This window comes from Tetrao urogallus (assembly GCF_951394365.1).
Source record: "Tetrao urogallus genome assembly, chromosome: 2".
NCBI classification, from domain to species: Eukaryota; Metazoa; Chordata; class Aves; order Galliformes; family Phasianidae; genus Tetrao; species Tetrao urogallus.
This window is the reverse complement of record NC_136814.1, coordinates 88,936,440-88,948,983: the sequence shown is the minus strand read 5'-3', so window position 1 is coordinate 88,948,983 and position 12,544 is coordinate 88,936,440. Positions and strand designations below refer to the sequence as shown.

General features: G+C 32.7%; 1 protein-coding gene across 1 annotated transcript in view; it reads right to left on the bottom strand.

The window, feature by feature from the left end:
* The window catches only part of CSMD1 (CUB and Sushi multiple domains 1), a gene marked incomplete at both ends in the record, with an annotated part of 996,476 nt that overhangs the window by 71,956 nt on the left and 911,976 nt on the right, over positions 1-12,544 (bottom strand). Inside the window, 4 exons of the mRNA XM_079550635.1 lie at positions 3,701-3,889; positions 8,501-8,614; positions 8,826-8,906; positions 10,445-10,590. Coding sequence (XP_079406761.1) covers positions 3,701-3,889; positions 8,501-8,614; positions 8,826-8,906; positions 10,445-10,590 — 530 coding nt within the window. The remainder of the gene's footprint in view (positions 1-3,700; positions 3,890-8,500; positions 8,615-8,825; positions 8,907-10,444; positions 10,591-12,544) is intronic.

Sequence of the window (12,544 nt, the reverse complement as noted above, 5' to 3'; positions counted from 1 at the left end):
CTGTACCATTAAAAGATAATTTGTTTACTAAAGCATTTTTTAATGTAAAAAAGATTATTTCATGTTGCCACGAAGTAACATGCATGATGCTGAAAAAAAAAAAAAAAAAAGTGTCCTGGCACCAAATTGCTATATCTTCACCACAATAAAACCCTAGATGCAGTAATAATGATTTGGGGATAGTTACATAACACAACAACACACCAATGGAAGGAAAAAATGTGACAAGCCAGTCTCCTTTTAAATGCTTTCTAAAACATGAAACAATACCTTCCTCCATACAAAGGTTATTGTTTCTCCAGCCGAACTTCTTTGAGTATGCTTACTATGTTGTTTACTCTGTGTTTTATCATGTTTTGGAAAGCTAAGTTCAACCAACGCTATCTTGGTCACAACAGACATTTCAAATAAATAGGTTGCTTATTTTCATTTTTGCTGAGCCTTTATTAGCTGCAGCCTGATCAGTCCTTCACAGAATAAGAGAATTGTAGTGATTGGAAGGGAAGCCACAGAAAACCATAAAAATTTAGCTTACCAGTTTTTTAGAACTGCATTTCAGTTACCACTGTGGCAATGATACAGTTAAATAAATATTAATAAATAAACTCTAAGCAATAAAAAATACACAAAATAAGAATAAGTAAGCACAAATTTAGGTGCAGGTTGCCTAGCGCACCCTAATTTAAATATTTGTGTTTATGATTAGAGGTAGTGTCTGAGGATTACACTGTAGGATAGACAATGAGGACTGCTGAGGTTAATTCCTATTTTTGCTGAAAATAATGATTTAGAACATGACAATTCATTTATTTTCTCTGTGCTTCACCCTAGACAGTAAAATCTGCTTAATACAATTTAGTCAGCTCATGAGGTACTATTGTAGCTCAGAAATTCTCAAATAAAGGGGCTAAAAGAGTATTATTGCAAATAAAAATCTACCATACATGAATAAGTGAGACTCCTTCCTCTCTAGTGATGGTGAAATTAGATTGCAGCATGACATGCTGAGTAGTCATACCACATTTTTCAGACACTGGAAGATCAGAGGAGTGGTGCTTAATTTTCACTTTCTGGACCTGGACCTTGCCAGAAGGCAGATTTTCAGCTGACATCCAGGCAATTAAGCATCAAGACCTAGGTATTCCTGAGTTTGATTCATTATTAGTATTTCAGAATTTGTCTACAGAAAAAACATACACTCAATTTCTAGGGTGCTGACAGGCTTTCCTGAATGTTAGGTAAAAGTAGACACTACTGTCTAATTGCAGCGATAGAATTATGTTGATTTATTTGGGGGAAAAAAGATCAAAGAATATTTGCTGTATTAAATAAGTACTGTTCAGTATAAATAGCCTTAATGGAGTGTTTTCAAGTTCAAAAGTCCTTGGTAATTATATTCATAGTACATCTATGGCTTCTCTGGCTTAGAATATAGATGGGATTTCCTAAAGTTCTGACTGATAAATGGGAGAGGAAATGGCTAATCATAGAACCATAGAATCACAAGGTTGGAAACGACCTATAAGATCATCTAGTCCAACTGTCTTCTCATTACCACTGCTACCACAAGCTACTAAACCATATCTCACAGCACCTCATCCAGACGCCTCTTGAACACTGCCAGGATGGTCTTATTGCTCTCAGCTGACCAGAGTGGCCTCATTAATGGAATGCTAAGGCACCATAATTCACAATATAGTGACTCAGGCATACTCACTATTTTCCTTTTTATTCCAAAGTTGCCTTATAAAGTCATCAGAGGTCTGTACCTTAGTGAATATTATTTCTCTAACATTTTTCCTGTCAATCTTTATGTCATTTCTATGTCACATTCAATGATATATCTTTATCTGAGTTAGAAAAAACATTTCAGTTACACTAATTTAAACAAAGCTATACTATTTTGGACCACATTCAGTAGTAGGATATGATCTATATTTACTGCAAAATTTAGCAAAACATAGAAATAGCTAAGCCAGCTCTGGATGAGCTAGCCTGAGTTATATCCATAACTGAAAATGGTATAGCCACATCAGCATTGCCTTCTGCCCCAACTAACTCATCATGCTGTGATGTAAAACTAATTAGCCCAGAAAAGCGCATTGCTAATGTGGCCACAGGGACACAAACAAGTATCTCGGCAAGGCACTGCAATGAGCCATATTTAAATATCAACTTGTTGAGAGCAAGCTTAGGAATCTCTACATGGCACTACATTAAGAGGTTATAAATATGCCATTATCACTCTCATTTAGGTTTGCTGGTAGGTGGTAGAAAAAATGGTTTTGGTAGAGCTGCACTAGAAATAAATATATAACAATAAGATTGTATGTCATTAAATGACAATGCTTAAAAATGTAGCAACTATACTAATTCTTCTCTCAGATCTATTATTGATAATCTGATTTCATTAAATTTAAATGCATAAGAAAGAAAAATAAAATATTCATCAGGATCATTAAGCGGTCTAAGCAGACTTTTTTAAAAGAAAACAAAGTGATTAGACCAATACAAAATTCTCAAGCATGCTATATATTGTCTCAATATTAAATACAAAATAGACTGGAGAAAAATATACTCGGGGGTTGGACTCGATGATCTCAGGATGTCCCTTCCAACCCCTACAATTCTGTGATTCTATGATACTTTTTAAGAGATTTTTCAGATGATTTTCTCTGCAAGCCTGACAAAGACCAGTACACACATTATGGAGGAAAAAACAAAAACAAAAACAAAAAAAAAAAAAACAAACAGAAAAAACACCTAACGAATCAGAATATTTAAAAGAATGAAAAATATTGAGGTTTTCTTTTTTCTTCTGAATATTGTTATCAAAAAGTGAAAACACTTTAATAAGATTTTAGATACTAAAAGCCTTCTACCTAAGCAAAGTAGATACCTTGAAACATATGACCATTTAATATTTTTCATTTTATGGAACTCACACAGTGAGTATTAATTGGTTCTGTAACAGTTATCATATATTCTTGATTAATGGGGGAGGATATGTTAATGATCTCCAAATGAATAAAATATATTGAAGAACAACCAGGGACCAGATTTTCACATCTATCAGTGAGAGCAGAACAAGCAGTAATAAGCTCAGAATTCAACAGAAACATAAGAACGGGCTGTTAATAAAACAGTGCCATCTGAGAGGCTACTGCCATGAATAACATTCCAGAAAATGAGTTATTGTCATTTGTCCTAAAACAGATGAGCAAATTCTTTAATATGAGCATTTTCAAATAAGATATAGCAGCAGTTCTGCTATATCAGCTGAAAGTAGACTGGGCGTTTGTACTCAAATTTGAGTATATGGATTCAAATTATTTTATGAAATTGGACTATGTGAAATTATATCCCAGAAGTATTTCTGTAGTAGAAATGGTCCATTACAAAACAGCATGTTAACTTCACCTTTCAGACACCTCCACGCATCTCAGGAAATAGAAAAACTGAATGACAGTGACTTTAAAAAGGAGAGCTGCAGCTGCTTCTCTTCTGAAAATACCAAATAAAATAAAAAACTTTCTTGACTACATCTATAAAAACTGTCATTAACTAACAGATTTAGATTTAAGGCACTACTCTGTAGATTTGGTTATGTATCACAATATTACAAAACCAACAGTTGAAATCAAGACACTCTGTGAGCTGTTGCTCTTTCATAGCAAGATAGAATTTAAATGCTTCTTACCATCAAATACCTCCAGCTCATCAAACTGCTTTTCACTTTGAAACATATCTACAAATATGGAGATGTTATATCCCGGATCAACCTTTATAGTCCAAGAACAGGTCTGAGAGTTGGGATATGTGCCTGGGTAACCTGGACTGAGGATTACTCCGGATGATTCTGTACGGATTTCATTTGCTGGACACTGTGCTAGAAACGACACAACAAACAGAGCAATAAGAATAACAATGAAATAAAGAGTTCCTTTTCCATAGAAAAGGTTGTATTATTTTTTCAGAGATATATATATGCTTCAGATTCTGATTCCAAATGAAAACACGTTAAAACGTATTAGAGATGGAATGAAGAGCAAAGTTCCCGTGAGCACAAAAAGAAACAAGGAGCAGCTTCATAAATCTTGCCTTTATAAAAGAGAATACCAATTACGTGAAACATCCAAAAACCTGTCAGAAATCAAGATGTTTACAGTCAGGAGATCTATATACACTGGTGTGATTATTCACATACAAAAGCTTTCGGGCTTCAGGAATCAAGTCTGTTACAAAACATGACACTATATTGGGATTTTTAGGCATATTAGATCACTTGAAAACACATGTTTTGTGCAGAGTTTATACTGCAAGCAGTCTAAGTCAACCAAGTAAAACCTTTCCAGTTATTATTTTGCCTGTTAGAGGTGTATGGCATCTGGCATGGACTATTTGCAAATGAGAATTATGGAATAATATAGTTTGAAAAATCTGAGATGAGTTTGCTGAAAATGGTCATAAAGTAACTGTTGAGACATTCTTCACTGACTCAAGAAAATCTGTCACAAGCATATAACAGAAATGGAACCAGGGAAGGAAATGCAGAGATTAAAAAAAAAAAAAAAGAAAAAAAAAAAAAGAAATTAGAGGTATTTCCACAGTTCCCAAGAAGTGTAAGTTGCTAGCTTTCTGTTGGGAAGGAAAAATAAAAATAAAAATAAAAATAAAAAAGAAGAAAGAAAGAAAGAAAAAGTGAGAGGATTAGGAAATTCCACTGAAAAGATAATTTTTAAAAGACACATAAAGTGTATTTTCTGCCTTTGTCTTTCACTTGATTTGCTCTTAGGTCACATCAATTAATTTTGTCAAATAAAGGACATCAGAAACGAAAAGCAGATAAAAGGGTAAGGAAGAAAAGCTTGTTGGCTAGGTTTGAAAATATAAAAGCAAAAAATCTTTTCTTTCAAGAGTAGGTAAAATTCACCAATAATAAGATAAAGAAGTGTGCTAGTTTTGTTGTTCCTCTAAGCTAGTTCTTAAGAACTGTCCTGAAAATAATGTATTTACCACAGGGAAAAATGTACCTTTTGCAGATGTTCTTTCAGACTCTTCTCACATGATTCAGGAGAAGCATGATACAACTTTGTAACGAAAAACATTTATATGGTGGGAGAATATTACAAATAGCATAAAGTTCATAAAATTTCCTTCAACACATCATCACATGTAAACAACTTAAGACACAGTGCAGGTGTGCCTTATTTCCTTCACATATGCTATCATACTCACTTTACTAGTGGAGTCGAAAACCTTCGTAACAGGACAATTTCCAAGAGGAAAAAATACTATTTATGTTAAAAACAAACAAAAAACAAAAACAAAACAAACAAAAACCTCTAATGTGTATCAATGTAAGAAAATTCAAGTTAAAAATAAAACTCTTAAGTCTTCTAAAGTTGTAAGCAGCTTAGGGCTTCTCCTGCGTTAGTGCAGAGGCCAAGTCTCCTACTACAGCAAGTTATAGAGACAAGAACTTTCTTATGGCTGTTTCCCTGGACAAGTGATCCCTTCCAATCTCAACCATTCACAAGAAATATATGATAAGACCTTACAAAAGGAATATTCTGGCAGTTATACAGGGAGATATGAAGAAAGTGTATTGCTCCTTTGCAGCTTTGTGGGTTGAATGGACAGCCAGGAGATCCGACAAATTGGCAAAGCTCACTGTGGCAATCTTTGGCTCACTTTCTTTACCAGGGCAATCTACTCACCAGGTTCCCCTACTTAATAGCTGATTACATAATTTGATCAGTACAATTGAAGCTAGGCTTGAATATTTACAAGATTCACATGATTGAAGAGATAACATTGAGGTAATGAGATACCAGGACAGTGAGAACATTTCACCTTGCTCCGTAAAACAAAAGTAGCATCCAATTTCCAATAGCATCAATTATCAATATTTATTAATAAAATAAAAATAATTCCACAATGCTCTGTTCTATACATTATACCCACAGCTGAAAACAAAAGTCTGTAATTTAGATCTTTTGTTCTCTATTAGCTGTCACCTGTAGCAAGGCAAAACAAAATACTGCTAAATACAAAGTCATATTAATTGCTTCAGGTAAGGCAAAAATATTGTTTATTTTACTTATCAGTCAACTAACACATTAATATTATACTCATCAGCACTATATCAGATATCTGTCAGACTCTCTGCCACCTAAATTACAGGGTGATTCAACTCTTTACACATTTAGAAACTTAGTAATTGAGGTGAAGCTCACCAGTCAGGAAACTGCAGACGCACAATTAAAAACTGAAGAATCAGAAAACATTTAATTGTTATATAAGTTCATCTAATGTATTTCATAAATAGTTACTGCTAAATGTTTTGGCATGATAATAAGGAAAAAAGTAATCAAAACAAAATAAAACAATTTCTCCAGACATACTGGAGCATATAAGCAAATTATTTAACATTCATTTTTAATCATCTAATTGCAAATGTACATACAGAGCACTGTTATTAGTTAGTTTGCATGAATTTATGCTTACAGACAAGGTTTATAGGAAAAAAAAAAAAAACAAAGAACAAAGATTTTTACATTTTACAGAGGTATGTAATTGAGTGTGATGGAGCAGTGAGAAAATTCTGCTGCATAGCATAATATACAAATTTCAAGAAACACATTACCTAATCTGATTTTTGAAGAAATTTCATTAGGCTGTTTTAATAAAGACCTAAGACAAAGCTTCTTGACTTACCTCTCTTTTCTCATGTTTCTTATGGAAAGAATATGATGGTGCCCTAATACCTGAGGTCATGACAAAAGCTCAGCATCTTGCTAGCAAACTAATTTATGCACAATGATGATCTTTTCTGTAGGGTTCTTAGGGTTCTGCTCTTTGGACAATACTTAGAACGTTATCATGGCACCAAGCATAATGAGAAAGCCTGTACTCAAATTGCCCAGTGCTCTGGCTTTTCTTTAAACAGGAAAGGAAAGGGAGCTGTAAGAAAAGTATGGCATGATAAATTACAGCTGCTCTGAAAGTCATGAATTCAGATTGATGTAGAAGTGGTCACTGAAATTGTTTTTTCTTGCTTTTTAGGTATGTCAACAAACTCGTTTTTTACACAATTTCTAGAACCTGGTTTTCTATCATATAAATATATTTGTCTACTACAACATAGTGACAAGGCTCAGGAAAATGAAATATTTTTTGACATCTTACAAAAATGTGAAGCTAATCCAAATAAAAACATAAACAATCACAAACTACAACTGATAAAATGCAGAAATACAATAAAGCATTCTGAAAATTGTTTGAAAAACAATGCAAATTGCATAGCAAGTAGCAATTTTTCCAAGTCTATTTAGGATCAGGTAGCACTGCAGTTCCATAACCCATTACCACAAAAGTAAAATTTGAGATGTACTGAGAAGGCTGACAAAAATTATTAAAAATAAGAAAGATATTCTGGACTGTAGAATCATGCCATTAATATAGTGAATAGAGAATAACTCAGCACTCTTTGATTCCCTGAAAAAACTTGAAGAAAGACTTGAAGTGAAAACAGAAAGTGTTGGCTTCAAATCAAACATAAGGGGAAACTTCTTCATGCACTTCATAATTTAAACCTATAAAACTTTATGAATTTAAAACATTTGCATTGTTAAAAGTGGGACTGAATAAATCCATTAAAGAACACCCTACAGGATTCAAATTAGCCTGAGTAGCTTAGCCACAGTTTGTTGGAGGTCTTAATTCATTTCATGCTTGCAATGATCTTATGATTGTCACTAAATCATTATTGGCCAGTGCCACATATGGATCATGACATACATGGATTTCTGGTCTGATCTGGTGTATCTGTTCTTATCAATTGCATGTTCCCTTTTCTGTTGTTATTTGGTAGGAAGTGCACACTGTCCTTAAATCACTTTTAAATTAGCATTTCAGTGTTATCTGTTGCATATACGTTGTTACTTCAAAATATGGAATGTGTTTCACTGATACTAACACATTTCTTTTAAAAGTAATCACAATCTATTATGAATACGAGAATCTTTTATCACATTTTGACTTACTCAGAAATAAACTATGTAAAAATTTCAGTAATGGCATCTCATCAATAATGTTTTTCCCCCACAAATTTTGAAGCACTTCACTTTTTAAAGCTGCTCAAAGACTGAAAAAAAATCTTTGCTTTGTTGTGAAATAGTATTAAGTCATTTAAATGAATTTTAAAATGCAGAGTTTCAGTGACAATGTAGTCAAATGAGGCTATTTTTCAATATACACGTGATAGTGTCTTTGAAAGGCAATTTTCTTTTGATTCTAAACCACTGGATATCTATCCGAAAATTTTAGAGATCAATTCGAAATTGATATGTACCTCTGAGAAACTGAAGAAATAAATGAAAACTGTTCTTTTAAAAATTAATGAAAACACAGTGACCTAGAGTTTCATATTTAATATTTAGCAAGATAAAATAGAATGCATTATAATCATATGAAGTCCACACAAGCAATTATTTACCTTCACAAACTGGAGAAGATCCTTCAAACTGCAATTGTGTATTCAGTTTACAGGTTAAAATATCTTGTCCAACAAGAGTAAAACCAGGGTGACATTTGTACTTGACAAAATCTCCTGAAAGAGTTATTAACAAAAGTAATAATAATAATAATTAAAAAAATAGAAAAAAAATTAAAAAAATCTTGAAGTTTAAAATGAAAAAGAAAATTTCAAACAGAAGTATACAAATATCTCAGGTGAAGAGTGAAATATATTAATAGTTTTGTTGAAATTCAGGTGAAAAGATAAGAAAGGAGACACAATACTATAGCCACTATTTTATCACCTATTCCAAAGTCATCATCTTCTGTAAACAAATCAGCATGAGGAACTATTGGTGGAGGCTGGCATTTCTTCAGCTGATATGCTGCAAATTTAAATGAAAATAAGATTAAGTAATGATATGTTATTTTACAGAAAAATAATTTCATATTTACACCTGTCAAATTACCAAAGCTATACTATACAGTACTAGACAGTACCATACTATACTAAACATTTTCCAATTTAAATGCCATGGCATTACACACACACACACACACATATAGAGAGAGACAATATATTTATTATCAGTATAGATAGTATATTACTCTGCCTACATAGTTATAGATACATTGACTGTCAGTCTGAATGCAGTAGTGATGCTTATGAGGATGCATTTGCAGCTACAAAGCTGCTGTTTTATATGGCTGCCTTTACAGCCCATCATAAGGCTAATCACAGATTATTTCAATTTCCTGGAAAATCTGTAAATATCAGTTACATTTCTGGCTAGTCATATGAATTCTTGATTTAAGCATATTGGAGAAACAAAGGTTTCTCACTTAAAGGTATATGTCTTTAAAAAGAAACAGTAAAAGTACCAACAATGATCATAATGCTTACAAGTTAAACAGCAGCAATGCCTTTAAAACAAAATTCTTTCTCCTCTCTTCAAATGTTTCAAAAAAGCATGAGCAGTATCCTAAGGGATATGGCCAGTTCAGTAATAGAGATTGACCATCCCCTGTAGTTTGCTGCACAGACACAGTCCTGGAATGTGTGAGTCCCCTGCCTGATGTCTAAAGCCTGGTACTTTGGTCTTTGCTCCTCAGATAGAGTCTAGACATGAAGCTGCATCACATCCTTTCTTTTTTTTTTTTTTCTTTTTTTGTGAGATAGACATGGAGAAGAAAAAAACTGCAGAATCTGAGTACTAATTCCGTGAAGACTACTCCATGCAGATAGATATCTTCACGTACACTCTATGCTACTGTCTCCTGTTCTTGTGAATTAATTCACTCTATATTTTTGAATATCAATCCAAAACATAAACAAATTAATATACAAAATCTGAATGAATTCAGAGTTAGAACTCAGAATTAGAAGTAGAACTGAAATGCTACTTTCATGTCTGAGTTACAAACCTGATTTGCTTAGTTTGCAGGTGAGAGGCCTGGCTTGCAGGGCCACATCTACAGCCACGACTTTAACTTTGAATACAGCCCGTTACTACATAATAAACTTAAAACTGCTGTTCAACACTCCAGTGCCATCCCATCAAGATTTCAAGAAGCAATCCCGAAATTAATAAGCTGGTGAGGATTTTTGTTACAGCAGTATAAATTAATTGATAAATAAATGGGCTAAGTAAATTAAACAACTCAAAGAATGACATTAGATAGCAGTGATTAATATTAGCAGTAGAACATCGTTTATTCATTGTAAAAATGAATTTTAAGATATTTTTAATGTGCTGTTTTAAAAACTAATCTATGCCATTATTTTTTAAATAGTAGCAAACTTATGAAGCTGTGTTAAGCCCTGTAAATAGATTTAATCATTACCTCCCATAGTTAAAAATTCTTATTAAAATTCACTTATTAATTGTGGTAATTAGACATTGATCACATAAAACAAACTGACCATGAAAATTGAGAACAAAGAATCCTCCTGTTGAAAAATCACTGTGAAATTTGAGGAGGACTTGATTAGTAGAACTGTAAGCTGTTTCCAGAGCTGTGTTCCCACTGAACACTCCCAGCTGAGGTGAATTATGGTCAGGACCATCCCTAGAAAAGCAAACATGAAAAATCAGTCAAAGACACACAATAGCTCACATTTAAACTAAAAGTCTCTTTTCTCTATAATGTAAGATACATATTTTTTTTATGAATGTCTTTTCTAATGACTTAGAATACATTTATTTTTATTTCTACAAATATAATCTTTTTATATTCAAAACCTAGTACGTGAGAAACCAAGAGTAATTTATGACTCTGTTTCCACAGGTAAGATAATTAGTGATGGACTTTTTAACATTTGAATTTTTCTGTGTCTTTTTGTCCTGCCAATGTTTTCATATATATATCAGCAGAGGAAAAAAAAAATATATCTGCAAAAGTCTTATGATCATATTTCTAAAATTGTTCACCTGGATCCTTCAAGTCTGTACACATGGCTTGTATATACAGAGATGTGCAAGTGCATTATGTTATTTCAATTCATTCCTAAGAGTCTTTTTACTATACTGTCTATGGGGAGTAAATGAAGGGGGGGGTGGGAGGGGGAGCTAAAAGAAAGGTTATATATTTCTGAACAACAGGATTGAAAACCAAACAGAAATAGTACAATGAAAGCACGTGGCTTTCATTTTCATTATCATTATGTACAAAATTAGCTCTGAACAGCTAGAGCAAATAAATAAAACTACTGCTTTAATCACTGAAGAATTTTTGGAGCCCTGTGACACTTGTCTGTGGCCTTGCATATTACATGTTCAGAACCTAAACAGAATCAAAAGCCCTTTATGACATGTATTTTAGATGGCTGGATATTACCTAGAAACTTTCAGAAAGCATTTAGCTTTTGACCTTTCACTGTCTTTAAACTAGAGGGTTATTAGTTCACCTACAGCTGCATGGTTGAAAAGCCAAGCATTAACTCATTTTTGTCTCTTTCTATTCTATCAAGCTAATCTTGTTATAAAAAGAAATATCCGTTCTGTGGAGAAACTGGTTGAAGATTTTTAAAAAGGATATATCATGTATACAGCTTGCAATACAACTTGGATTTTTTAAAAATATAATTTGAATGAATTATTATTTTCTTGTTCAGTGAATCAAGATTATCCAGGCTTCCTATTTCAGCTCTAGTATCAGTGACGGTAAGAAAAAATGAACTAAAGCAAACTTTACATAAAAATATATTTTCAACTTCCTACTGCCCTGTAAATAATTGTCAAAATAATGAATACTGAATAAGAACCTCACAATTTACTTGAAGAAAACACATTTCTATAATCTCTATGTCAAGTTAGCTACAGCTTTTTTCTTATTCAAATAAATAAATAAATAAATAAAAATGTTTGACCTTTTTATTCAGAAGTAAATGTCATATATGTATATTATACATATATACATGTATATACATGTAAATGTACATGTCATATATATATATTATATATGTATAAATGACATAAACACAATTACACTAAACAGCCTACTCCCGTCACTGATACATCAGAAAATAACTCTAAAGTTATAAAGAAAGCATGCTTGTGATTTATGGACAAACAGAAACTGTGATAAATAAGCTCTAAAATAATTATTTTAAAATATTGACTGAAAGAATCTAACAACCAAGGGATTCAGCACATTGTATAGCTAAATATGTTCAAAAAGTTGGCATGATTTTATGATTTAATAGCTTAAGCTTACAGAAGAGAATAAGCAATCCAGCATTCTTTTTGTTTACTATATCAGAGAGGACAGGACTACCTAGGATGCGTTTTAGACATGAATTCCATGTTAATGCAAATACAAATATTAGCTATATCGTGGTTTCATAAACAGTCACCCATAACTTTTATAACCTAATTCTATTTTCCCTGTATTATATTTAGCACTATTGTCTGGAAAAAACTCACCCTACTCAGGAATAAGTACAATAAAACTGGACTAGCTGGCAGATAGAGGCAGCTGACTCAAAAAAGAGTAACCTACATTCCATATTCTGTGTAAGCTA